Below are 27,157 nucleotides of genomic sequence, written 5' to 3'. Positions count from 1 at the left end.
CATATACCATGTATACTGGTCTTCTGGATTAAATTTCTCACTTTGTTTAATACTTTTTACATATTTATTTCAGTAATTCATATAGAAAACATACTGAATAGTCAGAACTCAGCAATGTTTTGTAAGAAGTGAGTTTGGTTTACTAGGATTTAAAATAACTTTGTCCTATAGATTTTATCCTTTTATAATTTCTATTAAATCAATATTGTATGATGTATTAAAAAACTTACCCTCCAACCACATTTTCAGCAAAGCGTATTCCTTTTTTTGCTTTTTTCTCAGATTTCGTGGTTTTGATACAAGATTTTAAAGAGCTAGAATCAATGTTATCAGAACTTTCTCCAGTAGGCCTCCTTTCTAAAACCTTGACACCTCCATCCTTAGACTTGACATATTTCTCATAGTAACTTTTTCCTCCACCATAATAATCCTCTAGAGTATAAATCTGAGTAATGGTGGTCACTTCATCAGAACTAGATGATGTACCTAATCCTTGATCCGATGATGATTCACTGGTCTGGGATGATGACAGCGAAGTACCTAAATGTTCATCTGACCCTGACAACCCACTTCCACGAGAGGAGCTAGACGATGCTTTTATTATTTTGTATCCACTACCAGACTTATCATCTGACCCCAAAATTCCACTACCACCCGAGGAGCTGGATGAAACCATCTTGTATCCACCTCCTGACTGGCCATCTGACCCACTACTTCGCGAAGAGCTTGATGAAATCATTTTGTATCCACCTCCGGACTGCCCATCTGACCCGCTACTTCTTGAAGAGCTTGATGTAATTGTTTTGTAACCACCTCCTGACTGCCCATCTGACCCACTACTTCTTGAAGAGCTTGCTGTAATTGTTTTGTATCCACCTCCTGAATGGCCATCTGACCCACTACCTTGTGATGAGTTTGCTGAAATCATTATAGATCCACCTCCAGACTGGACATCTGAACCACTACTTCGTGACGAGCTTGATGAAATCATCTTACTTCCACCTCCGGATTGGCCATCTGACCCAATGCTGGCAACTTTACTGGAGGAGGCAGAAATTATTTTATATCCTCCATCAGATGTTCCCGATCCTCCACCATTAGTTCTGTATGATGTTGTAGATGATGTAAAAGACGATCCAGAATCATTTAAATTCTCATCAGAACCCAATCCATGAGTTCTATTTGATGAAGTCACTAAATATTCACCAGAGCCAAATCTATCACCTGATTTTTTTTTAGAATCCAGATAATCAAGGTATCCTCCACTTGAACTATGAACTGTTGTTTTTGATGATGTTGTGTCAGTATCACCATGTAATTTATCCATCTTAGCTTTTAACCTTAAGGCTCGATCATGTGTACTCTTGACATTACTATGAAATTCAGTATCATCCACAAGTTTCTGCTTACTGAGAGAGGATGAAGTGACCTCTCTGCCTTCTGAACTATCACCACCAGACCGTAAGCCACTACCAGTAGTAGAAATAGTCGTAGTTGTTTGACCAGCATTTTCCTCATCCTCATCATCACTGACTGATTTTCTTGTTATTGTTTGTAATGTATAAGAACCTCCTTTACTTGTAATTTTTTTCTCTACCATATCATCATCACCAGTTTTCTTGCCTGGACTACTTATAATAACTTTACCAGTAGGAGCAACAATTTGTCTGACAACTTGCGTTGCTGTTGGAACGTCTCTGACCATAATTGTTTTTACTGAACTCTCTTCTACTGGTCCCTCAACCTCTTCAACAGTTCTCTTCCTTGTTTTCTCCGTCCATTCTTTTTCAATGATTTCATCCTGTTCTCGATAGATTACTTCTTCGACTGTTTCTTCTTCCATTCTTTCTTGTACTTCCTCCTCAAAGTTACAGACAAAAGAATCAACAGTATCTTCACTAACAGCTACATCTCGAAGCTTTTTCTTGTCAGTATTAACAGAAATATCATGTCTTCTAGCAGCCTCAGTGTTTGTGGCCACATCAAAGGCATTTAATCCTCTATATTTGTATGTCACACGTAGGTTAAAATCTTCATCTACTAATTCTCTCACTTCAGTATTCATTGCAGTATTTTTCAGATGTTGTTTACGTGGATTGGTACCCTGGTTTTTTACCACATCAAGGGCATAGAACACTTTCAGATCAGTTTGTGTTTTATCAGAAACCATTCTATTATCATCGGTCATAGTGCTCACAGTTCCCTGACGAGCACGCTCAGTTGCACATGACTTATTCTCCATGAACAATTGCATGGTGTTAGTGCTTTGGTCCAGTTTCCAGCCATAATCTGTATTGACAGATTTATTAATTGAAAGTGGACAAACATCAATTCCTATTGATTTCATGTGTACTGGCTGTTTAATGATAATGTCAATGTGATCATCTCCCACACCAATAGATCGTGTAAATGAACTTGAATATTGTACCCCTGTACTTCGTTTCTCAACATGCATTTCACATGATGTTCCTATACTTCTGACACTTTTTGACAACACTTCTTTCAAGGCAGATCTCATTTCCTCAGCTTTGAAGTTTAAGGAATTCATAAAAGCACCGGTATCAACATTTACACCTACAGTTCTTGTTGATGGTTTTTCATCATCAGCAGAGTACATCATACCAACATCTCTGGTGGCAACTCTACAGTCAACACCCACATTTCTTTTGCCAACACCTTGATTCTGTCCAATAATAACTGTTCTTAATTCCTTTTCGTGTATTCTCATGCTTGATTCATCAAAGACATTTCCTTCACCGATCCCTATGGTTCTTGTTTGTGGTTTTGGTGTTTTACTGAACGGTGAGTAAAGTGCCGACTGTGTCCTATCTCTCTCTATAACATATGTATCACGTTGGTAGAACTGACTGTCTGTTGATGTTTCATTGTCTCTTATTGTATAACCTGCTGGCAAGTCTGGTTGAAGTAAATATGGTTCAATCACACTGTGATCGCCAACACCAACCAATCGTACTTTTGGTTTTGGAGCCACTGGTGGAGATTTCACTCTGAAGTCAAACCTATATGGAGTAGTAGGAGATGGCACTTCATTTACATTATTATCACCTACGCCAATTGTTCTTGTATTTCTAACCTCCTTGGCTTTTTGTTGAAGTGCCAAGAGACGTTTTTCTTCTTTAAGCACTGAGATTCTGACTTGTAACACAGGTAAAGCTTTAACTTGCTCCTCTAATTCTTTCAATCGCTGCAAACTTACGGCCATTGCCTCACGAATGGCAGTGAGGGAATTTTTGTTTATGGTAGTAGTGGATGACTGAGGAGATGCAGCACCATCTTCTGTTGGTAAATGTGTTGCCATGGTAGCTGCCAGCTGATCAGATGTAATATGGGTAATTTTAGAGATAGTTTCACTGGTGACACTAGTTGATGTTGTAGTGTAGTTGTATGGTGTATAGGGAGAAGAACGTTCACTAGCTACAGTAGAAATAGATGATAATGAACTCTGAGAATCTGTTCTACCACTCCTCTCAAAACTATTGTTATATATTGCAATATCTTCCTGAATGTCTTTCCCTCGTTTCATTGGGAATGTATTAAATTTTACTGTTGTTCCTGGACTTGAGGATGCTGATGTCTCATCACTCTCAGAGAACATCCTCGAAGTTTTTGCGGTATACATCATAGAGTCTATTGAATGTAAGGTATGGTCAACAGATGAATCTATTTCATCTAAAACTTTGTTTGTTACATTATTCTGTCGCTCAACATCTTTTAAGAAAGCAGTAGCTTGTACACTTACGGTTTCCGGCTGAGTATAATATTCCTGAGTTGTTTTTGCCTCTTCTTGCTGATGTAGAAAAACTTCCATGGATTTGCGTAATTTTCTCTTTTCTCGCTGGATTCTTTTCAACTTTTTCAAATAAGCTCCATCAGACATATTTTCACAATATTGCACAAAACCAAGATCAATGTGGTAGCCATAGGGACAACATGTACACTGCCCACCTTCTGACAATGTTGTTTTCTGTTCAGATGTTGTTGTAATCTGTTCAGTACCTGTAAAAATAACAGACACATGTATTTTAATTTTATATTTATTTTCAACACTGTCTTTTAATAAATATATATCTCTAAGAATTACTGCAAAATATCACATAAGACTAACGAGACAGATTGACAGAATACAATAATGTTTTCAATCAGCGAAATAATTCTAAAAGTATAACTTATCACTATTTTCTTTGTATCAAATTACTATTATGTGATTATGGTATTAAACATAGTGTGTTCTGACATATATCTGCACCTAAATATGTCCAATGATAAATAATAATGTCAAAATAGCCATGTAATCAATAAGGTTTAACATAAGAAAATAATAACAACTGTCAGCTGTGTTAATAAATGTCTTAGCCCCTCACTCCTTCACAAATCTCTACTGTCAAACAATAGGAAATGAAATTATGCAATCAATTTCAACTTCTTTTCTGCCTATGGAAAGAAAGTTTTATCCAACATATGAAAACCTGTAAGCAACTGTGTTGATTTGACATTCAGTGAACTAACAATCCAATTTAACCAAATCTCTAGTGATTTCCTTTCACTGCTGGTAGAATCAATACAGATGTCACGTTCATTACAGTTTTTGTAGGGATTCATTCATACTTCTGACACCAGAAAATTCCTCTGGAGACAAAAGCATTCTGCTGAGATCAGCATTATAGAAGCGTTATTTATGTTTTAAATGCAGTAGTTTATTTTTAATTAATCTAATTTTTCAATTTAACTTGGAATAACATGGAATTGAAATAATATTTTAAATACAAATTTATAAAAATAAATTTTCTGAAGAAAGCTTTTATCATGAACATGATGAAGGTATTAAAAAAAGGAGTAAATACAAATGTACAACAAACATTACGAATTCCTACATAAAATGGTACTGCATTAATTTCAGTGATAACTAACAGCAGAGCCTGTAACTTCTTAAGAAAACAATAGTGATATTTGATATTTGCAAACCTCAGACAAAAATCATGTTTGCACACCTCAGACAATAGTGATGTTTGCAAACCTCAACTGAAACAGATTGAATAAATAAATATCTTAGCTGTCATCCAATTGGGCTGTTTGTTGTAATATCATTGTCATGCTATTTTGAATTAAAAAATTTCAGAATGCAATGGCAAATATTTTAAAACAGGTGCCCTTTTCTATTTTTATCTGCCTCTACTGAATACTTCTGTTAATATTACAAGCTTAAGATTTAAAAAAAAAAAATTGAAAACAGTTGGTTAATTTTTCAAACTGTATATATATATATATATGCACAGAAATATGAGGATTTTTGAAAATTTACAAGAATTGTCCTTGAAATATATTTTAGAAATCTTTATATTCACGTCAAAACTGTAACAGACAACGCCATGTAATTTTTAAGTCTGAGGATTTTTTAGCAGACATAAAGATGTGTGATAAAGAAATTTATAATTTTTATTTTGGCCTATCATCTATTTTTTCAGGAATTCTGTCTTTTTGAATTTATATTGCAAATTGATTTGTAAGCACTTTCCCACCTACCATTCTTGCCAGATTTGTGTGAAATTCACATCAAAGGATTACAATTTCAATTTCTTTTCTGCCCATGGAAAGAAAGTTTTACCCAACATATGAAAATCTGTAAGCAGCTGTGTTGATTTGACATTCAGTGAACTAACAATCCAATTTAACCAAATCTCTAGTGATTTCCTTTCACTGTTGGTAGGATCTTATAATACAATGTCATGGATGAGTTCAATATTCAGCATCGATCACTTATTTTTACAGGAGTTATATCCCTTTGGAATGCAATTGATATTGAAAATTGCATTGCAAGCACTCTTACTACTACATTCCTTGTCAGATTTATATTAAACTTATATCAAAGGGTTATATCAGCAAGGTCTTAGATTAGTTCAATATTCAGCACTTCAACAATTTTTGCAGAAGAATGTGCCGAATGGAAATATAAATTTTACAGAAAATTGCATTCTTCAAGGATATTTATGAAAAAGTTTTAAAAGAATCCAAAAAATATTTTGGGGTTATTGCCATTGGACAAATCAAATATGTGCACCAACGGGGGCATTGGAATGCTGTAATGTTATCGTTATAAATCAGTCTTTGGTTTTTTCTTTGGAACTGTTTCACACTATGTCATTTTAGGGCCTTTTATAGCTTATTAAATGGTATTAATTTTGCTTATTGTTGAAGGCTATATAGAGCCCAATAATTGTTTATATCTTTCTCCTTTGGTTTCTGGTGGATAGTTGTCTCATTGCCAATCATACCACACCTTCTTTTTTTATATGACAATAACATATCCATAATACAACTACTTGTTGCTTTATTAAATTATATTCTTACCTCTCCTCTTTACTTCTGAGGTCATACTTTGTGTTCCACTACCCTTCATTTCTGCCACAGCACATTCTGACACTATCATAGACTGAGGTGGTCCAGTAATGTGGACCGTTGTTCTTCCTCCACTGTCCTCCACAGTTGTATCATTTACCATTGTAGTCTCAGATTTTATTCTCCTCAATGACTGAGTATCCACGGAACTCATTTTCGGTAAATGATTTTGATTGGAATCTAGTTGCCTAATCTCTGCTGTAGCATTTTGAGGAAACCTGTTGAGGCTTTGAGAATGGTATGTTGTTCCACCACCTTCTGTTGACATGGTGGAGAACTCTGACTTGGATTCGGCTTGGTACATTTGCTGTTCCATTGCACTAAAGCTTCCGTTTTCGCCCTGCATGTTCATGGACTTAAAATTAGCACTAGAACTCATGGTGTTACCAGGAGATCGGCTCACTGAACCGTAGCTAGCACTCATGGTATTTCCAGGTGACCAACTTGTACTTCCAAAGTTCATGGTGTTCACAGGTGAATGATGAGGGGGTGCATTCACTATTAAAGCTCTATCACCCATGGTATAGCCTTTGTTTTCCCTTTTTTCAATGTTCTTATGTCATACCTGTAAAACAAGAAAAACTTTCACTTAGTTGTAGCTAGAAAATACATACAATTATTATCAGGCATATTAAGTACGCACACTGGTTCCTCTCAATGTCCCATAAATATAAAAAGAAAAACAGTTTGAAGTCATATATGCCAAAGTATACGTTATACAAGTATCTTAACACTAATGTACCACAATATTTACTTTGTAAGACATAAAAACTATTTAATACTCCATACACACCAATAATTACATTACACAATTTCTTCATTAACATACTACAAATGTATTCAATTATACATTATAACATTGGCAGAAAATGATTATATTATAAATATAAACATGATAAATGTTCCAAAACTTATGAAAATAAGCATGCATGCATCTGTATCATTAGCAGAAGTCGTTAAAACTTTCTCACTTTTCTTAAAATAATCTGCTTGATTAACGAAGTGGTCTATGTAAACTTAAATTTTCCTATGTAAATGGAAATACAAATGTATAAGATGTTGATTTCAGACAACCTAACATTATTACAATGGTACTAAGAGAGTAGCTTAGGATCGATATATTTTCTCAATGAAATTACTGCCTTGATCAAGTTCAAAGGGACTTGCTAAGTGATCGTTTGAAGGCGTCAATTGTCTAACAGAATATATATAAAAATAGCGAAGGTAATTACACTGTGATCAAAAAATGGAAAATATGAAAAAATATCATTAAAAAATCTATATCATTGCTGAAAAATATAAAATATTAATATCTGCAATAATCAATTGGCTCGTTGTTGTGTATATATATATATATATATATACAAATATAAAAAAACTTACAAATCATGATGTATTGTTTTATGTGTACATGTTATGCTGCCCATCAAGGGCCCTTGATTGGAATAATAAAAATATATATTTTTTTTTTGTAAATTCAAGGGACAACTTTATTGGTAAAATAATGATAAAAAATTTTATAAATTTAAAAAGCCATCATTCACATTTATAGATTTTTAAATTAAAAAAGCTGTAACAAATAAATTGAAAAATACCTTACCTTAAGTAAACGAAGCATTTTAATAATACACTCCTTTTTAATTTCCCTTAAAATAACTATAATCAATAATAAGAGTCAAGGTCAATGGATAGGGCAGTAAACTATAACTAAACAAAGACATGTTTTCTACATCGGCAAACTTACTATGAAACAGTCAACCTTTTAATAAGCTAATATCATAATAAACATCACCAAACTCTGGGCATGTTTCCTAACATATCATTTATCTACCTTATGAGAAGTTTGTCTCTATCTATAATCTAATAAGTCATGGCTAGACAAAGTCATATTAAAAACAATATTAGCTGAAAAAACTATGATTACATCTTTATACCCTTGGGTATTCTTAAGAACAATCAATTGGTAATGGCTATTTATAATCTAATATTTATATTATAGAAAATGTATGGGAGATATTCCTTCTGAAGTTGAACATCCCTACACTGTTACACTTCTTCTATAAAACTTGAGAAATATGATTTTTTTATCATTTAGGAATTATATGCAATTAGATGAACACTTTATGACAATCACAGCTAAGCATGATGCTTTGAATTGCAATCTCTTAAGATATACATTAATTTAAGTATTTAGAGTGTATAAAATTAACAGACAGACAACCAGACTACACCGACTCCAATTGATGAGTTCACTCTGTTCAAAACTAAAAAAATTCTTAATATATCACCAAAAACCAATAGCCATTACTAAAATAAAAAACAAAGAAAATTATTTTTTTTAAACCAACACATGTTAATTATCCTTGTCATGAGAAAAGTGATGATCACAAATGTTTTCCATCAGCTCACACTAGTCTACTTTGATATGAGAGAATAGAAGTAAAGTGTTTATCTTTAGTTAAAACTAATGAGAAACATAGAATATTCGCAACATATTCTCGTTATCATTAAGTCCTTCACGATCACAATAACTTCAATTTTTACTGAATTGTTAAAATGAACATATTTCACAAAAATCTATACAGATTTGTCCCCAAAACAGCTGATTACATATCCCCTTACACAATTTCCAAACTAAAGTAAGTATTCAATTAACATATACTGTCGGTCTACTAAGAACCTTATGGAAAATTGATTGCAAAAGGTAAGGGAAAATGCTGAAGATTCCATTCACCCTTGTTGCAATATAAAAATGCTTACCTGGGGAAATGAAAATCAATCTTTTAATACACAAACTATTCATCTTCCAATATACATACGTGTTACAATACAGTTATTAGTTTACACAAATCATTCATAAACCAATATACACAAGTGTTACAATAGAGTCATCAGTTCAATAGCAAATATGATGTCACTGTACAATGATTTGTTGACAAACAACATGACATTTGTTATCACATGACATATAATAGATAGTAATTACATATTATTGAATATTAACTATTTACTTATAAGATATACCTATGATAAATATATGTATCACCTATACCTATATCATCTACCTGTCACAAAACACCTGTCTGTCAATATACATGTAGGGACACACCTAACCTGGCTACAGGCAATCACTAGTCACTTATCTTCATCTTTCCATTATTAAGAACTTGACAACTTGACAAGTATAAGAATGTTAAACTGGACATTTAAAATCTGTGCTGATCATGCTTTTTATTTGGTTTTATGTGGATGCAAATACAAATACAGTTAATAGATATAGGAAGATGTGGTATGAGTGCCAATGAGACAACTCTCCATCCAAGTCACAATGTATAAAAAGTAAACCATTATAGGTCAAGGTACGGCCTTCAACACGGAGCCTTGGCTTCACCGAACAGCAAGCTATAAAGGGCCCCAAAAATTACTAGTGTAAAACCATTCAAACAGGTAAACTAGCGGTCTAATCTATATAAAAACGAGAAATGAGAAACACGTATGAACTACATAAACAGACGACAACTACTGTACATCAGATTCCTGACTTGGGACAGGTGCAAACATTTGCAGCGGGATTAAGCATTTTAATGGTACCAAACCTTCTCTCTTTTCTGAAACAATAGTATAACATTACAAAGTAGAAAGACATACTATAAAATATCAATTGGAACGCTTAACTCAATCAAAAAACGCAAATCAACACACAATGAACGAATAAATTTAAACCCATTTATGGTAAAATTATACATTTGTATTAAACTTTTAAATGAAAACACACAAATGTAATCTGTGGTAGACAAGTTAATGTTACTCAGATAAAAATAAAACATATACTATATACTTGACATCTATTTTAAAAATACTGTATTCTTCTAATACCCACTTAATTGCAATTGATGGAGTATGGGCTGCTGCTTTAGCATAATACATTTTATAAACGATTCATGAATGAATATTTCATTCTGAAACTAGTCCAGATGATAACCATTTGAATATAATCACGCATAATACTCTATGTTAGGAACAGTTGGAAAACAGAAGACCATAGATTGAGATAGCAGAGACGACCAATTTCATGTCTTTGTAAAAAAAAAAAAATCCTGAAAATTCCTGAACAACATGTAAAAATCAAATTTTCCTAATTTCCCTAAGAGCACATACACAAAAGAAAGATGACCACAAAACCTTGTTAATTCATGCAAAGGGAAATATTTTTTAAGAGTCTGAAAGCAAAAATACCTTACAGTGATCTGGAAACTTAAGTTATATTACATCCCAGGTCACATAAACTAAAATTATAAATTATGTTCCTTTTCCAACTGTCATTTTTAAAATAAGTTTGATCATATTTTCCACTTATTTTGTATCAGGAATTTTTGAGGATGACATGAGAAAATGTGTTCATAGTGTGATTAACTTAGTGCTTACAGACATATAGTAATACCACATGACAATAAGAATAATCTTGTTATCTATCTCAGGACAGCTACATGTTAATCTATTACTGCAAAATTTTGCAAGTTGCACGAAAAGATGACCGACAAAACTTGTGGTTTAACCCAATAAAAAGCTTCCATTTTTCATCTACTCTGACAAAAGTCCCCATGATAAATACTTTGACATTGTTAGATTTATCTAAGGTAGCTTGTTTGCACCTTCTTATAAGTAAATTCACACAACATATGTTTCCTTCCAAGGTGAACCCAATAGGATTTGGGTTGACCTGTGCTGATTAACAATTCTGATAGCATTCTTTGTGGCGGCATTAAGGTGCCTTAACCTAATTCAGTAATTCTCAACTATGCCTAAACAAACTTTGATATCCACCTGTATCATTTATTTAAACAAAAACATGGATGTCTTTCTAGTTATAATACATGTATAATCATATTGCAAAAAGAGCAAAACATACTAAAATTAAAACGAAGTCTTAAATAAGCTGCGCAAAAAATTGTCTGTTACATGATGATAAATAAATTTGAAACTTCACACAACCTAATATGTTAAGCATCATTAATTTCTACTGGTTAGTTTACAAGTAAATTACTGACAGTAAATTTATCAAAGAAACTCTTGCGATTAATGTGGAAATGGTTCCCTATCCCAAAATATGAATGAAGTCTAGGTAAATATCTTTTGCCTTGGAGCAAAACTGAAGTGTAACAATTATTTCTATAGCTTACAATTAAACCCACCTATCTTTTATTTAAGTTTACTGAGGAATATAGCATTAATGTCCTCATAAAATTTTGCCGTCTCATTTAATACCTCAATTCTCTATACATAATTATAGGGTTAAAGCAGAAAGAATTTGTCCAATAGATGTACAGTTATAATTCTATACTGTCAATAGTGTACTGTCAACTTTCCAAATATGCTAATTTCTTTAATGACTGTCATTACTGTGTCTCAGCTTTCTAACATGGAAACGTTTATCTATTTTTCATGACTTAAAACAGTGGGAAGTGTTATTTTTTTCACCATTTTAATACCAAAAGACAAAGATGTACCACTACAGGTCTTTTGATCCTTTGCTGTTTTCAGAAATGTTGATATATGGTCTCTACATATTAGAATACAGTAAAATGCTATAAAAATATGAATAATCAATAGAAAGTTTATGGTCGGTTGCATTCAAATCTTGTGATAGTACCTGCTTTGTCTACTAAGCTTTTCTCTTTGCCGCATACTACTGTGTAGTGTTTACATATATCTCTGCTTTTTCTACTAACATTTTTTTTAGTTGTGAGAAAAAAATAGAGAAAATGAACAAAAAAGTTAAGATGGATCTTGCAGCAAACTCCTAGCAGTTGCTATCATCTAGTTAATAACTAAATAAGATATACAATGCATCATTTTACATTTATATCAAAAATCAACTAAAACATTTTGCTTATAAATTAGTCAAAACTTGAAAAGAAACAACAATAAAGAAATGCCTTACATGATATCTGAACCTCCTTGGTTAAAGCTCTATTCTCACAACACTATAGTCCCGTCTGATTTTCACTATCAATTCTAAATTAACCATATAGCCATCCCACTTACAAATCAACCATGCATATCTTCTCCCAACATAAAAATTGATTTTACTTTCAGCAGTTTAATGTATGCAATATGCACCAGAATTATTCAATAATTTACACAATAAATGAGAGATATTTACATAATTTAGGATATTTATATGATAGATGAAAGGCATGTTAACAACATCTGTTATATTCTGTCTGGTCAAAAAAGGAAACGCAATTGAAATGAAAATTTCCTAAAATGCTTTGAAATATAAATTATAAGTAATTGAAACAGTTGGATTCCAATTGAAATCATGAATTTTCACCACATATAATATGTGAAAGAATTTGGGATCTTGTTTTCCTGAATGTAAAAGTTTCATTTATCCCTTCAGTGAAAGCAACGGTAAAAACAAGGGTTAGATGCCTGTAACAAGATTTCTACTTTTTACTGAATATCTTAACCTATTTAAAACAATAGCATGCCTCACTTACTTTTTTAAGGAAATAAACATTAAAATAATATATACATGCATTAAAGTACAAAGACCTGTTATTAATAAAACCAGCCAGGTGTTTTATAAAGATAGATTTATCTTTGTAAAAAACAAAATGAAAAGATCTGTAAGGTTTTACATAAATAAGGCTGAAAACATACTTTAAGAACTATTTATTACATATATATGATAAAAATTAATATCTGTGACATAAATTCATATTTGTACCAAACCGTGAACGCTTAAAATTGTTAATAAATATTTAATACAAACAGTATACAAACAAACAATAAAGTATACACAAATACCTGTAGTAACATGCAGACCGACTTTGATTTTGATCCAGTTTATCATACCATAATGACAAAAACATTAAGATTACATTCTTACTCTGTGGACTATCTCCTAGGGCCTACACCCTATGATAAATCTGTTAATATACCACACCTGACAAAAATTATATCTAAATAATACTAATCACCTTCTATTTACTTTTTAAAATAATACTCTGGATTTAAATTTATTTTTTTTAAATATTCAGTAGATATAAGAATGTATTAGTTTTTGCATACAATTTAATGAAGATTGAAAACTACGTAAAACATGTTTTAATATAGATACTGGAATAAAAAGCAAATGTTTGGAGAGGTCATGGCTGCTCCCAAAAGACAAATAGGTTAGAAAATATGCACTGTGTCTTTACACCTTGTTACACATCAATAAACATTGGTTTCTATTACATAATTAAAACATCAGAGGACAAAACATAACTGAACAGAGCATATTATGACAAATTATGTGGGTGGACTATGGATATAAAACCCACACAACTGTTAGTTATTTTCCTTTATTGGTGATTTTAAAAGATACATGTAATATTGATTCAAATGATACTATCATTTTGTCATGATTGAATTAATAGTATAACTTTAAATTAATTCTATAATATATAAGGTCGACACTTCAATTCTTCTTAAACTATTCAGATCTTATATTTATAAAAGGTTTAACTGTTTTGCTGAAATTATCTTGCCGTTAAAAAGTATTTATTCCATGAAAAACAATCCATTCTTATTTAAACCCAGCTTCAAATTTAGTTTCATAGTAACTCAAAATTAAAGTAACTAGGCCAAACCGAGTTTATCCCAAAATAAACAAGTATCATTAACTTTTTAAGCACAGTAATGTGTGCTATACAGAATTTAGTTTTATATTATTTCCATTAAAGTGAAGTTATTTCCAGTCTGTTTACCATAGCTATTCATGTAAGGAAATTGGCTGTGTGTTCTCTTTCATTTTGATCAATTAAACACATTGACCCTTAAATATCCTGAGTAAACTATCCCAGTCACGCTATTCAAAACAACAATACTATGGCTATCACTGCTTATAATTGAAATTTAAAGTTAAATATATATTTTAAATGTGGAAACACCCTTGTTATCAGACAGGAAATGGCTTCTGGTGACCAAAAAGTACAAATTAAGTTTATTTTTTTACATAGTTTTCCCACATGATAACTGAAATGCTATTTTAAATGCAATTTTATGAATGAAAGGATTAAAGGGTTAAAGATCAATCAAACAGTTACCCAACAACACAATCACACAAAAGCAAAACAACACAAATGTTTTTCAATCATAGGCTACGTATAGAGTCCATATCATATGCTAACTGTGTATATCCATTTAAATCAAACATAGGCATAATACAGAATAATACAGAATAGGTATGTAAAATTAAAATGGTTTTCTGAATATTTTCACACATGTTTAGGTAATTTCACTTCAATATTGAACGATTTAACGAAAAATTACAGTATATATTAAAATTTCCCAGGTTAAAAATGACAACAGACCTGCTAACGAAAAGTAAATATTCCCTACATCTCTCCTAGAACAATCCAGTCAAAGTGGTTAATATTATTGTATGTAACACTTTAAATATTTAAAGAGGTAAACAGACAATGATTTACCTGAACAGGTAGTCGTCAATTACCAAATCAATATTATAGACCACCAGCAATGATAGGTGAGATTTAGTAAGATAAGGCTTATGTAATGTTCTCTAATAAGTAAAGTTAGGATTTTATCTTTTTCCAACACTTTTTCACCTATTCTCTCTTGAAAAGCTTAAGATTATAGACAAATACTTCAAAGAAAAACACCCTTTTGGGAGCATGATTCATTGTGTTGTGGTGATTTAGGTTATGAAATTAATACTACATTTTAATCTCGTAGCATATACTGCAATTTCATTTTTCTGCATGGAATCATATTTTACATGTAGCATTACATTTGCATATAAATCAATAAAGGAGTTCATTTTATAACTTGTGCATTTGCCCCAAAACATAAATATGAACAAAGTGTCTGTATAATAATATACATTTTTGTCGTTAAAATCTTTATGTGGTTTAAATTTTCAATGTACAAGAATATCAAATTCTTCTTACGTCTCAAAATACAATTTTTTGTTGTTGCTCAGTTTAGTTTGTTGATTTGTATTCTTTTTGAATACTTTCCTAATTTTATCAGTTAAAGTGACTAGACAAACTGCAATACTGAATAGGATTTTGCTCATAGTTGAAGAAAATATGCCTCTCGGTCTGTGATCTTGTGCTTGCCTTGAGTGCAGAAGTATCTGGTTTGATCCATGGCTAGGTAAAATCATAGACTTGAAAATTGATATTTGCTGTTTCTCTACTATGGATGCAGCATTTAGAAGTAAGAGCAAAGACTTGCCAGCTGGGAGTCAGAATAATGTGTCAGGGTACTTACTGCTGACCGTTGCCTTGTGAACAAGCATATTAAAAATCTGGCTCAACAGAAAAGAAGCATTTGAATCAAACAAAAAATTGTAAAAGAAACAACATCATTTTCTTCATTTAGACGAAAAGTTTTTCAAATGAATTTATTAACCCTTCTCAAAAATTGCAGTTTAGATTGTTTTCTGCCTTTATACAATCCAAGAGGACAGAAGACCCGCTGTGTACCTTACATTGGATGCAAATGCTGTAAAGAAAACCAAAATCTGTCTACTGATACGGGATAATGTAACAAATGATCTACTGATATTGGATGAATTTCAGTAATATACCAAAATCTTCTGTATTTTATTGTAACAAGGGCATATCTTAAGAGAGATCTATTCCTTCTAATGCTACGAGTAGACCATAATTTTCATATATATTGCAAAATCATTACTTTATAATTCATAAAATTCTTCTAAACCCACTAAAGGAATACACCTATCTAGATTACAACCTTTTATGAAAACGTATGCAATATGAGTCATAATCTGCACAGTGTAAGATTGTTTATTTCTGTGGGCTGTTTATATATTCATTTTATATCAATTCATCGTTTACTTTTATATCTCGCTTACCTGCTTCATATAAAACTTCAACCTAAACAATCAAGTTTTCTTCTGTCTTTTGCTGTACATCCCACTGAAAAGATTATAAAAATATCCCAGTTGAAAGTTATCGTATAATATCCTGTCCTATGTTTATCGAACATTTACCCTGTGACAAGGTATAATGAAACGTATGTATGTGCATTTGAGCAGAAAAGAATGAAGATAACCTTGCAGTATCTCCTTACAAAAGGAATACAAGCTGGAGGTATAATATTTAAATTAAAGTCAAACAAATCTTTCAATGACCAAACATTATAATTAATAGAGCAGAAAAATTCTATGTCATAGAGATACTCGACAATCAGAATTCTGTACAACATGTAATCGTTTGTGATCATTTTAACATTCTTAAGAAAAAAAAAATTATTTCCTCCTGTCTAACAAAGAAATTGGGTGTGTCAATTTAGATTTCCTTGTTTAGTTATCTGAACTGCTGATATAACCTTATTTAACAGATTACTGGAAGTATACACATGGTATAACAACTTAACAAGTAACATACATATCTCTTTGTCAAACATTTTTGTTGGGCACTAAAATGTCCCAAGTTATGAAAATTGATATAAAGCAAAAAGTTGGCAAATATTTTAGTTTTTTCATTTTTATACTTAAAGTGTGTCAAACAAAGCTTTGATTTGATGTGAAGGGTTAAATGTTATTCAGACAGCAACCCAAAAACAAAATAAAATAAAACGAAAATAAATCAACAGATCAATATATGGTCCTCAATGATAGACAACAACTCTGCATTTACCATGCTAATAATTGCCTTACGTGTATGCAAATGTTAATGAATTCAAAAGAACATAGATTTATTGATTGATTGATTGTTGATGTTTAACACCACTTTCAGCACTATTGGCTATATCATAGTGGCCTGTTTTTAAAGATTGAGGAAGCCTGAGTGTCCAAAGAGAACAACCTTCCTTCGGCAGGAAATCTGGCAATCCTAGACAATTAAGATTGGTGTCCAACCAACCTGCCACGCATGGGGTTCGAACTCACAACATAAGACTAGACTGGCTAGTGATTGCTGTAGATGAATTACTTTGACCACTTGACCATCAAGGCCCCGACTAGAGATTTAGCATCAACACACAGTTAAGAATAACAACCTCTGTGGTCTCATGAAAGTATGCTCCCCTTGAGTGTGGATGGTAAATTATTCTTTCCCCAAAAAGTTCAAACCAAAGACTTAAAATTGGTATATGCTGCTTCCCCACTTGGCATGCAGCATTTAAAGAGTAACACCATAGATTTGTGCCTCAGAGTCAGAATAATGTGTCCAGGTATGGTGACTTATTTTTCTGTAACCAAGCAATTAAAATCCAGCTCAGCCTGTTAGTCTAAACCAAAACAAGATTCAAATTCATTATCATTTTATTATCCTGAATATGCATGTAATATTTTCAGCTCGACCTTGAGCATCTTAACTATGAAATTAACAAAAACAGTTTAACTGTAACTAGCTGGTATCAGACATTGGGCAGATGTATTAACATGTAGTAGGAGGAAAACATTTTTGACAAATACTTTACAAGGTGTCTTGTAAAAGTTATCAACATATGTTAAGGTAAAATAAGATCATTTTAATACCGGTACACTGTATCCAACAGAGAGGTATGCATTTTTTTTAATCAAAAACATGAAATTTTCACAAGGTGGATTTTATGGGAGTTCCACCTTGAAAAGGGGTTTGCAGCAAGGGGTTCCAGTCCATTTTATCTGGGTTTTTTTTTATAATAAAACCCAAAGATAGGAGTGTTTTTTAACCATAGAATCCTCCCTCTGAATATGCAAGGAATGTGTTTCATCCATGTGATCTATATAACCGTGCATACTGCTTAAAGCTATAACTTAAAAATAAAACATTTTGATTAAAAACTGCTTTTTGCTGGCCGTAGTTAATATAAGAAATATATTTTATTTGCTTTCTACACAGCTTTCTTAAAACCTACACCTTGTTTTTTCCAGTTTCTTTAACTCACTGAACTAATTTTCTACCCTTCAATAAGTTTATAATTTCATTCACCAGTATAAAATATCGTAGGAAGCATAATAGAATGTACCCACATTATATTAAAGTTTAAACATTAAAAATGTAATACATCAACATATATTTGTATATTTACAAAAGTTGTAGTTTAAATTAACATCCAGACAAAAATATCTGCATAAAATTATTGCAAATGTTACATATCATACACAGCAGATGGTGAACTAAAGCAGTTCAGTATCCAATTAATAAATCATACATTAAAACTATATATCAATAATTTGAAACCTATAATGAAATTTTCTGATTTTTCAATAAAATAAGCAAATGAATATCAGATTTTGGTGTAAAATAATCAAGCAGTGTCCATATGGAAATATTAATAATCAATAAGTCATATTACAAAGGGTGAGAAGATGGTACCTCTCTTATGACAGTTCTCATTCAAGTCCTTTATAATTAGCAGGTAATATAAAGTGTCATTTTACCTATCACAAAGATATATAGACAGGATTCTTCTTACAAAGAATCTTACACAAAGTAGAATTTACACCAAAGGCTATACAGTAATTAATTCACAAAATACTTGACAGAATTATAACAATCAAGGACAAATCTGAAGTTCCTATGTATTTCACCGACCTTCTCAATTTCAATCTATTTTTTAATATTTAATAGTCTCTTCCTGTGGCAGATCAAATGCATATTTTGCAGCAACCTGCTTCAGAATAGTAAAACTGTATCAGATAAAACATACCACATTTATTTGTTTAAGTACAATTTAGATGACATAGGACAATTATCTGGTCTATAAATTAAAAGATTATTTTAATAGACCTTCCATTCTGACGGAATCTGTCCTATTCCCAGACATTTTATGATTCTTACTTATACCAGTTAACCTGCAATCATGTTTCTTCTGTAATACCTTTTTATCAAATCAATGCATAAAGTGTACAAAGATCAATAGTTTGAGCTGTAAGTTTGAAGCCCAAGTAAAAAGGAAAGCTTTTAATCATATTATGATATGTGATCGTTGACATAATAAATCTTAAATCAATAAGTAAGAGGTGAATGTATATCCTTACGCTGCTTGGGGGACCTATAATATTGCTGGAACTAAATATTTTACACACAAATATAATAGGAACATTTTTCTTACTTCTTGATTGGATTGCATTCTACATACACTGACACTGTGGACACAGAGATATGTCTGGCTTGTCTGCAATTCTGATAGTAAAGTATATTACAAATGTTGCTATTAAAATGACATCACGTTAAGAGGTAAACTATGCAAAATTTTTAAACACAAGGCACCATGACTGAGGGTACCAAACAATTTGCATGGAAATGAGATATGCCAGTGCTAATACAACTGCATTCCAAATAATATTGTCTTATCATCATCATTAGAGGTTCCCCTGAATGTGACCTAATCACAAACTCAAAATATATGTAATTTATGCAAAAGTTTAAAATTCAATGAATGGTGACTGAGGGTGCAGGGTCTAATAATCTCCATGGAAATGAGATTTGCTGTAGCCTGATGCTTTCACAACTGTATACCAACCAAATATCACTGACTTACCATTAGCAGTTCCCCTTAAACTGACCTAATCATAAACTAACATGTAAACTGTGCATAAGTTTCATGGTCAAAATAGACTTTGTGACTTGGTTTTGGCAAGACAAAACCATTGTTGCGCTGACCTTATTTGAAATATTTGGAATTCATGCAGGGTACATATGATTTAAACTGAAAATATTTACATAATAAATCAATGTAAAATACCAAAACATTGTTCCTGAGCAGAAATTCCATCTAAGTTCAAGAATTGCAAATCAGTTTGTTTTTGTCATCTTCATGTTTTTTAATTATGGATTTGTATATTTTGTGAAAAGTGACTGATATCATGGAGCTGAGATATATGTCTGGGGAGTTAACGAATGGCATTTGGCAAAATGATAGAAAAATGGTTAGTCCACTACAAATAATTTAAAGTATGTTCCCTTTTGGAATTTCTACACAAGAAAGTAATTTATGATCAAATGATTTGAAAATATACTTTTTCCATAAAAATATTTATAACATGAATGTGTCCATAATACACGGATGCCCCAATCACACTATCATTTTCTATGTTCAGTGGAACGTGAAATTGGGGTCAAAACTCTAATTTGGCATTATAATTAGAAAGATCATATCATAGGGAACATGTGTACTAAGTTTCAAGTTGATTGGACTTCAACTTCATCAAAAACTACCTCAACCAAAAACTTTAACCTGAAGAGGGACAGACAGACGGACGAAAGAACAAACAGACGAACGAACGGACACATAGACCGAAAAACATAATGCCCCTAGGTGGGGCATAAAAATCAACATATTGATCAAGTAGTATAAAGAATAAATTGGCATATACACATTGGATCAGTTTTGCTATGTAGCTGCCTTCTTTTGCCAAAATGACCTGGCTTGGATATTTATCCCATTTACTTATTATATAATATACAAAATAAAAACTGTTTCAGCACCTGTATTTCTGTCCTAAGTAACAAGTAAGTAGATACTTGTATTTGTCATACAGATTACAGTACAATTCAATTATTTATAAACATAAAATGACCTTTCATAAAACGGAAAGTTGTCTCCCAGGTACTGAATGCCTTAAGACAAATATCTATCAACTTTAGAAGTATGATAAAGTTCATCGCTCAAATTCATTAATTTTCCCTTTGATACACACCTTAGATTAACAATAAATAGCTATCTATCCTTTATTATTTCTTTACAACCATACTTAGATTATTCCTGTATCCATTTGTGCATATAGAGCTGTTGCTTTTTTATGTTTATAATAATATGACAATTGACTGTACTGCTATTTGCAGTTGTCAATAAATTTGTGTTATTGTAGTAAATAAACCATTTTTTAAGACGTTTTGGCCACTGGCCTTCTTCAGTTTCTTTGTAATCTTTCTTACTACATGAAATAAATTTGTGTATAAGTATTCAATAATGTGTACTGATAACAATTTCTAAGAAATGTCAAAGATAAAAAATTATAGATACCCATCTAGTCCAATGTATAAACTGTTGACACAGAGTAATGTCTGGCCTGTGAGTAATTATGATAGTATATGTATATTGCACATTTTGAAATTTAAATGACAACACTTTACAATGTAAAGTATGCCAAAGTTTCAAAGTTAATGGACCACAGCTGAGAAAGTGTCCAAGGTTGGTCAAATTATCTACTATCCATGGGAATGAGATGTGCCAATACTAGTAAAACTGCATACCAAGTATTGTTGACTTATCGTTAGTTATTCCCCTAAAACTGACCTAATCTCAAATTTTAACATTTTAAGCATGCAAACATTTCAATGTCAATGAACCATTACCTAGGAGGCAAGGTCACATAATCGCCATGGAAATGAGATAAGCCAATGCTTATACAACTGATTACCAAACATCTTTGAATCAAATGAAACTGAACTTTTCTCAAACAAAATTGAGAATGGAAATGGGGAATGTGTCAAAGAGACAACAACCCGACCATATAGCAGACAACAGCCGAAGGCCACCAATGGGTCTTCAATGCAGCGAGAAACTCCCGCACCCGGAGGCGTCCTTCAGCTGGCCCCTAAACAAATAAGTATACTAGTTCAGTGATAATGGACGTCATACTAAACTCCAAATTATACAAAAGAAACTAAAATTAAAAATGATACAAGACTAACAAAGGCCAGAGGCTCCTGACTTGGGACAGGCGCAAAAACGCGAAAAACTACATTTATACTACTAAAAAGTTTCAATGTCTATTTTTCTATTTGGAAAGGAATTTTAGGTAATTGACAACTACACTTTGAACACATAAATGTTACGTCAGTAAGTGAGGGATGGCAAGTACAGGTACCCATAATGAAATTTTCATAGGTACTCCTAAATTAAGTGTAAAATTCAATACTTTTAGATAATAAATGAAAGTTATGGAACAATTTAGATTCCTATCTGTGTTTTGATCAAAAGTTTTGATTCAGATGAACCAAAGTCAATCTTCAATCATTCTATCTGCGGTGGTAACACATCTAATGCTATTAAGTTCAATTTTTCTAATCTAATATATGACCATTTTCAACCTCTTAAAAATTTATGACCTTTCATAAATTTATTAGGACAACATAATCATTTTCTAATATTACACTATGTTCAAATATTTCTACTCAATAACCAATAAATATAGTTTTGATACCAAGTGGATGATTAGCAGAATTTAAATACTTTGATGCTTAATTCATAATGTAATGAATGTCACAGAACAGCTGATAATATGATCTTGAGTATGTTTATACAGGAGGTCCACTTTGAAAAAAATATCATAATTAATCATATATTCAATTCATATAATTTGTTGAAAAATAAAATAAAAGATCCACTCAAAAATGTATATACATATTAACATGAAATTCTTTTTTAATATGTACTTATGTTTGTACTTTTTCTTATGGTCTTAAGAGTGATCAGATCTGTACTTGCTTACAACGTCTCATAGGCAATTATACCACATCTCCTTATCTTTAAATGAGTTTTAAAAATCATGGTTTCAGTTTGTGTCATCGATCTCAACTTAATATATATATAATATAGACATTAAATGAAATAAAAAGTTAAAATTTCTGAGAAAATCAAGTTCAAATACGGCCCTGATTACATTCTGTGTTTTATCCCCTGATAGTAAATGACAAAAATGTTGATTTTACAATATTATCAAATGCATTGCTTTTAGTAAAGTATAATTGATATACATGTATTTATAGGTATAGTCATAAAATGGACAAAAATGTGAAACATAATTAGTTTAAGTAACTGATTATAAACCCATCATGATGATTTCCTAAGAAACAGAACCCAAAAGATTTTTTTTTATCAAAGTCAAGTCTAGTTGACAAATCTTGTTGATCAATGTTTTACTTTATAAGAGGAATGAAGTGGTAACATATCATTGACATACCTTCATAGGTTTCTGAAACCCTGAGATACAGAACTTAAACAAAGTTAGTCAGCTAAATTGTGAGTGTACGGTCAGACAACCAAAAATCCTCCCATATGTACGAAAATTTCTTTTTTTCTCACAACATAAAAATAAAATGAAATTTAGACAACTTTCCATCAAAGACCCAACGAGAGGAAGTACAGAGCTTAATTCTTATCAAAATATACAGTTTTTACTTGTTTATATATACGCACAGGAATACCATCTGCCTATGTGAAAATTACCAATTACATCATGATATATGTGCATGCAATAAGTAAAGAAATGCAGTGACATGGTGATGAAAAATTATTCATAAAATTTACTGGTTTAAAATTATTCTAGTCTGAAGAAACATTTCTTTAAGAAAATTTGTTTCAGGTTATTTTTCATAAGTAAAGGATTTACTGTTTCAAAAACAACATCTCTGCCAAATTCTAGTGCTCAAGTAAATATTAAATTTTTAACCTGGAATAAACCTTCCGAGAGAAAATCCCACATTAACAGAACATCAAACATTAGTACATAGAAAATAAATAATATTCTAACATTCCTACCTTTACAGAAACAAGCAAAAAGGTGTAAAAACTTATTTAACATCTATGTTGGATACACACCTTGGCCCCAAGAGAAAACATATACTTAGGCCAGCATAAAAACATTTATCATTGGCAAATAAAACTTGTTGGCAAATCATACTCCTATTTACTACATATTAAGTTCAAGTTTAGAGAAGTTTTAATCAGTATTTACTGAAAGTAAACAGATCTTATTGACTTAATTTTTCCAAACTATTATATTATGAACAAAGTATAAGTTTGCAAGCTTATATTTGAATTGCGAAAATTAAATCTAAAATACTGTCTTCAATATTAATCATTAATTTACAATAACACATTTCATCTTCACTGATTCTTCTTTTTCCTGAATTTTCTTTATTTTTCTGTCTTTAATTTTTCCTTTTGTTCTAGTCTAAACATGCTAAACATGCTATTACATGTTCACTTTTGCATTTTGCATTTTGCATTTCTTTGTTCCCTCAAAAGAATTAGCACTCTACTTTCTAAAAAAATCAACTTAAGTTGCAATTTTGGCTAAACAAGTGGATTCTCAAAAAAGTCAGCTAAAAAACAATGCCATCTTTCATTAACTGTTTCATCTATATATAATAAACTTTTTTAAAAGTTATTTCAGTTTTTCTTTCCTTCATTAAAAGTTAAATATGAGCTTAAGAAAATTCAGGGAGCAATGAATTACTGCAGTAACACTAACATCAAGACACCTAAATTCAGTGAGTAATGAATTACTCAAGTAACATTTAGAACGAAACACCTTAATTCAATGAGCAATGAATTACTCCAGTAACATTAACATCAACACACCTAAATTCAGTGAACATTGAATTACTCCAGTAACATTTACATCAACACACCTAAATTCAGTGACAATGAATTACTGCCATGTAACATTTACATCAACACACCTAAATTCAGGGAGCAATGAATTACTGTCATGTAACATTTACATCAAGACACTTAAACTCGGGGAGCAATGAGTTACTCCAGTAACATTAAGAACAAAACACCAGAATTCTGGGAGCAATGAATTACTGCGCCAACATTAACATCAAACCACCTAATTCCAGGCAGTAATGAATTATTGCAGTAACATTTACATCAACACACCTAAATTTAGCTATATAGGGAGCAATGAATTACTGCACAAACATTAACATCAAGACACCTAAATTCAGGGAGCAACGAATTATTGCAGTAACATTTACATCAAGACACCTAAATTTAGGTAGCAATGAATTACTGCTGAGCAACATTTACATTGAGACACTTAAACTCAAGGAGCAATGAATTACTGCTGTGTAACATTTACATCGAGACACCTAAATTCAGAGAGCAATGAATTACTGCCATGTAACATTTACAGTCAGACACCTAAATTCATCACTTCTAACAAAGTTTTTTTAGTGAAAATGTATATTTTTCCTTATAATATGTTTGTCTGTGTATGTTTTATAAAACATTTGCTTAACAGAAATTAACATAAACAAGATTGCTACATAAACAAAATTCTCTCAACAGGCCGAAACTGATGTTGCTTGAGACACAAAATACTACAATGTTTACTTTAAATAGGATCCATTGTTCATGATTGTATTATCACAGTTTTTATCGACAGTATCTGCCTAAATTTTGTGTCAATAATTTCCCTATTTTAATTTGACAATATAAGTATTCACACTGAATTTCACTTTTATTACTAAGATTTATTTTAAGTTACTCACAGCATGGATCTTTTTTATACATTCATCAGTTCATCAATTACAAACACTTGTGCAAATATTTTCTAACATTTTAAAAATTTTAAATTCCTCATTTGGCATTTTACCAAATGTCGATTGCTTCAATAGTGTGCTAATTAAATATTCTTTTAAAAGTCTAAATAAGAAGGGTGTTGATATAAAGATGATCTATGTATTATAGATAAGAGACCAAGTAACCCCATTTTAAATGGTCAACAGAATTCCACTCCTGTCATTACATAGTTCCAACTGATCCATACACCCTAAATACAGATTTTAAATGTTCTACACAGATAGCTGTACAAAAACAAACAAATGATACAAAAACATATTTGGACTAAGGGAGTTGGTACATCTTAGTTCAAAAAAGTCTTTCAGTTACAAGGTTATCAAAATAAGAAGGCAACAATGAAATAGTAATCAATTCTAGACCTTTAAAAACAATTCTAAATAATTTACATAAATGCGAAAGTTGCAGTTTAATATTATTATATAAAAAAATCACTACTTATGTAGAATATCTTTCCATTTTCAAACAATTTGCTCACAGCTTTAAAAGCTTATTTGAATAACAAAACATAGGGTCCTTGCCTCCAAAATGAAATATTAAATACCTAAAGTAATATTCATATTTTCTACTTGAACGATTTACAAAACAAAACAACATACTTAACCAAGTGAAAAATCTTCATTCAAATTCAGCTCTATACTACAATGTTACTGAGATACTTCTCTCTCACACATAGATGGACATATTGAATAACATCAATCGTTCCAAGTGAATGAAACCATTGATTTTTAATTGATTTCTCAGGCGATGAGTTTACTTTGTTGATTAAATTAATGGTTTTCTTTATTCATGTTTATTGGTACTCATAATTTAGTTTGTTAATATTCTTTTGGCCTTGCTGGTTTGTACAACAGATGGTCGATATATATGAATGTCTTAATGGGGGGTACTTCATTTCTTAATTCGTTAATTTTTTAGACCATTTTTCTATATTCTTTATTTTTTGGCCCATTATTCCCTATTCTTTATATTTTAGTACCCCATTATTTTCTATTCCGGATTTATTTTTTGCCTACTCTTCTCTATTCTTTATTTTTTTGGCCTTTCTTCTGCACTTTTTGCCTATTATTCTCTATCCTGTATAAAACCCCATCAAGACCCTCATATATACTGGTGTGTCACTAAAAAAAACAACTATTATCAATAAAAGGCACATGCAACCATGTGAAACATATTGCATAATGTTTAAGCTGGATTTCTGTTCATATTGTTCAAGTGCATTCATATAATTATATTATACATGTACATAAATATTCAAGATATGTTTATAATTCAACTAAAGCTGTATTTTTAAGAGAATAAGTTAAAAGATTTGATTTGACCATAAAAAATCCAGTACAGTACAGAAGACTCTGGCAAATCAGATACGTAATATGTCGACAAAAAATATAACACA

At 31.4% G+C, this 27,157-nt stretch overlaps 1 protein-coding gene across 8 annotated transcripts in view; it reads right to left on the bottom strand.

Moving 5' to 3' along the window:
• The window catches only part of LOC127705926 (serine-rich adhesin for platelets-like), a 57,478-nt gene that overhangs the window by 15,818 nt on the left and 14,503 nt on the right, over positions 1 to 27,157 (bottom strand). For 2 of the 8 annotated variants that reach the window (XM_052210297.1, XM_052210305.1), the window contains 3 exons: positions 16,307 to 16,370; positions 6,367 to 6,979; positions 231 to 4,017 (listed from right to left, as the gene is read on the bottom strand). In XM_052210297.1, coding sequence (XP_052066257.1) covers positions 231 to 4,017; positions 6,367 to 6,934 — 4,355 coding nt within the window. In that variant the 5' untranslated portion in view covers positions 6,935 to 6,979; positions 16,307 to 16,370. Of the gene's footprint in view, positions 1 to 230; positions 4,018 to 6,366; positions 6,980 to 12,355; positions 12,480 to 14,777; positions 14,865 to 16,306; positions 16,507 to 25,673; positions 25,693 to 27,157 lie in introns of those variants that run through there. The other 6 variants (XM_052210316.1, XR_007984122.1, XM_052210334.1 and 3 more) reach the window with 6 other exon arrangements.

The sequence above is a fragment of the Mytilus californianus genome, unplaced genomic scaffold, assembly GCF_021869535.1.
Source record: "Mytilus californianus isolate M0D057914Y unplaced genomic scaffold, xbMytCali1.0.p SCAF_1, whole genome shotgun sequence".
NCBI classification, from domain to species: Eukaryota; Metazoa; Mollusca; class Bivalvia; order Mytilida; family Mytilidae; genus Mytilus; species Mytilus californianus.
This window is presented reverse-complemented; position numbering and strand designations above follow the sequence as displayed.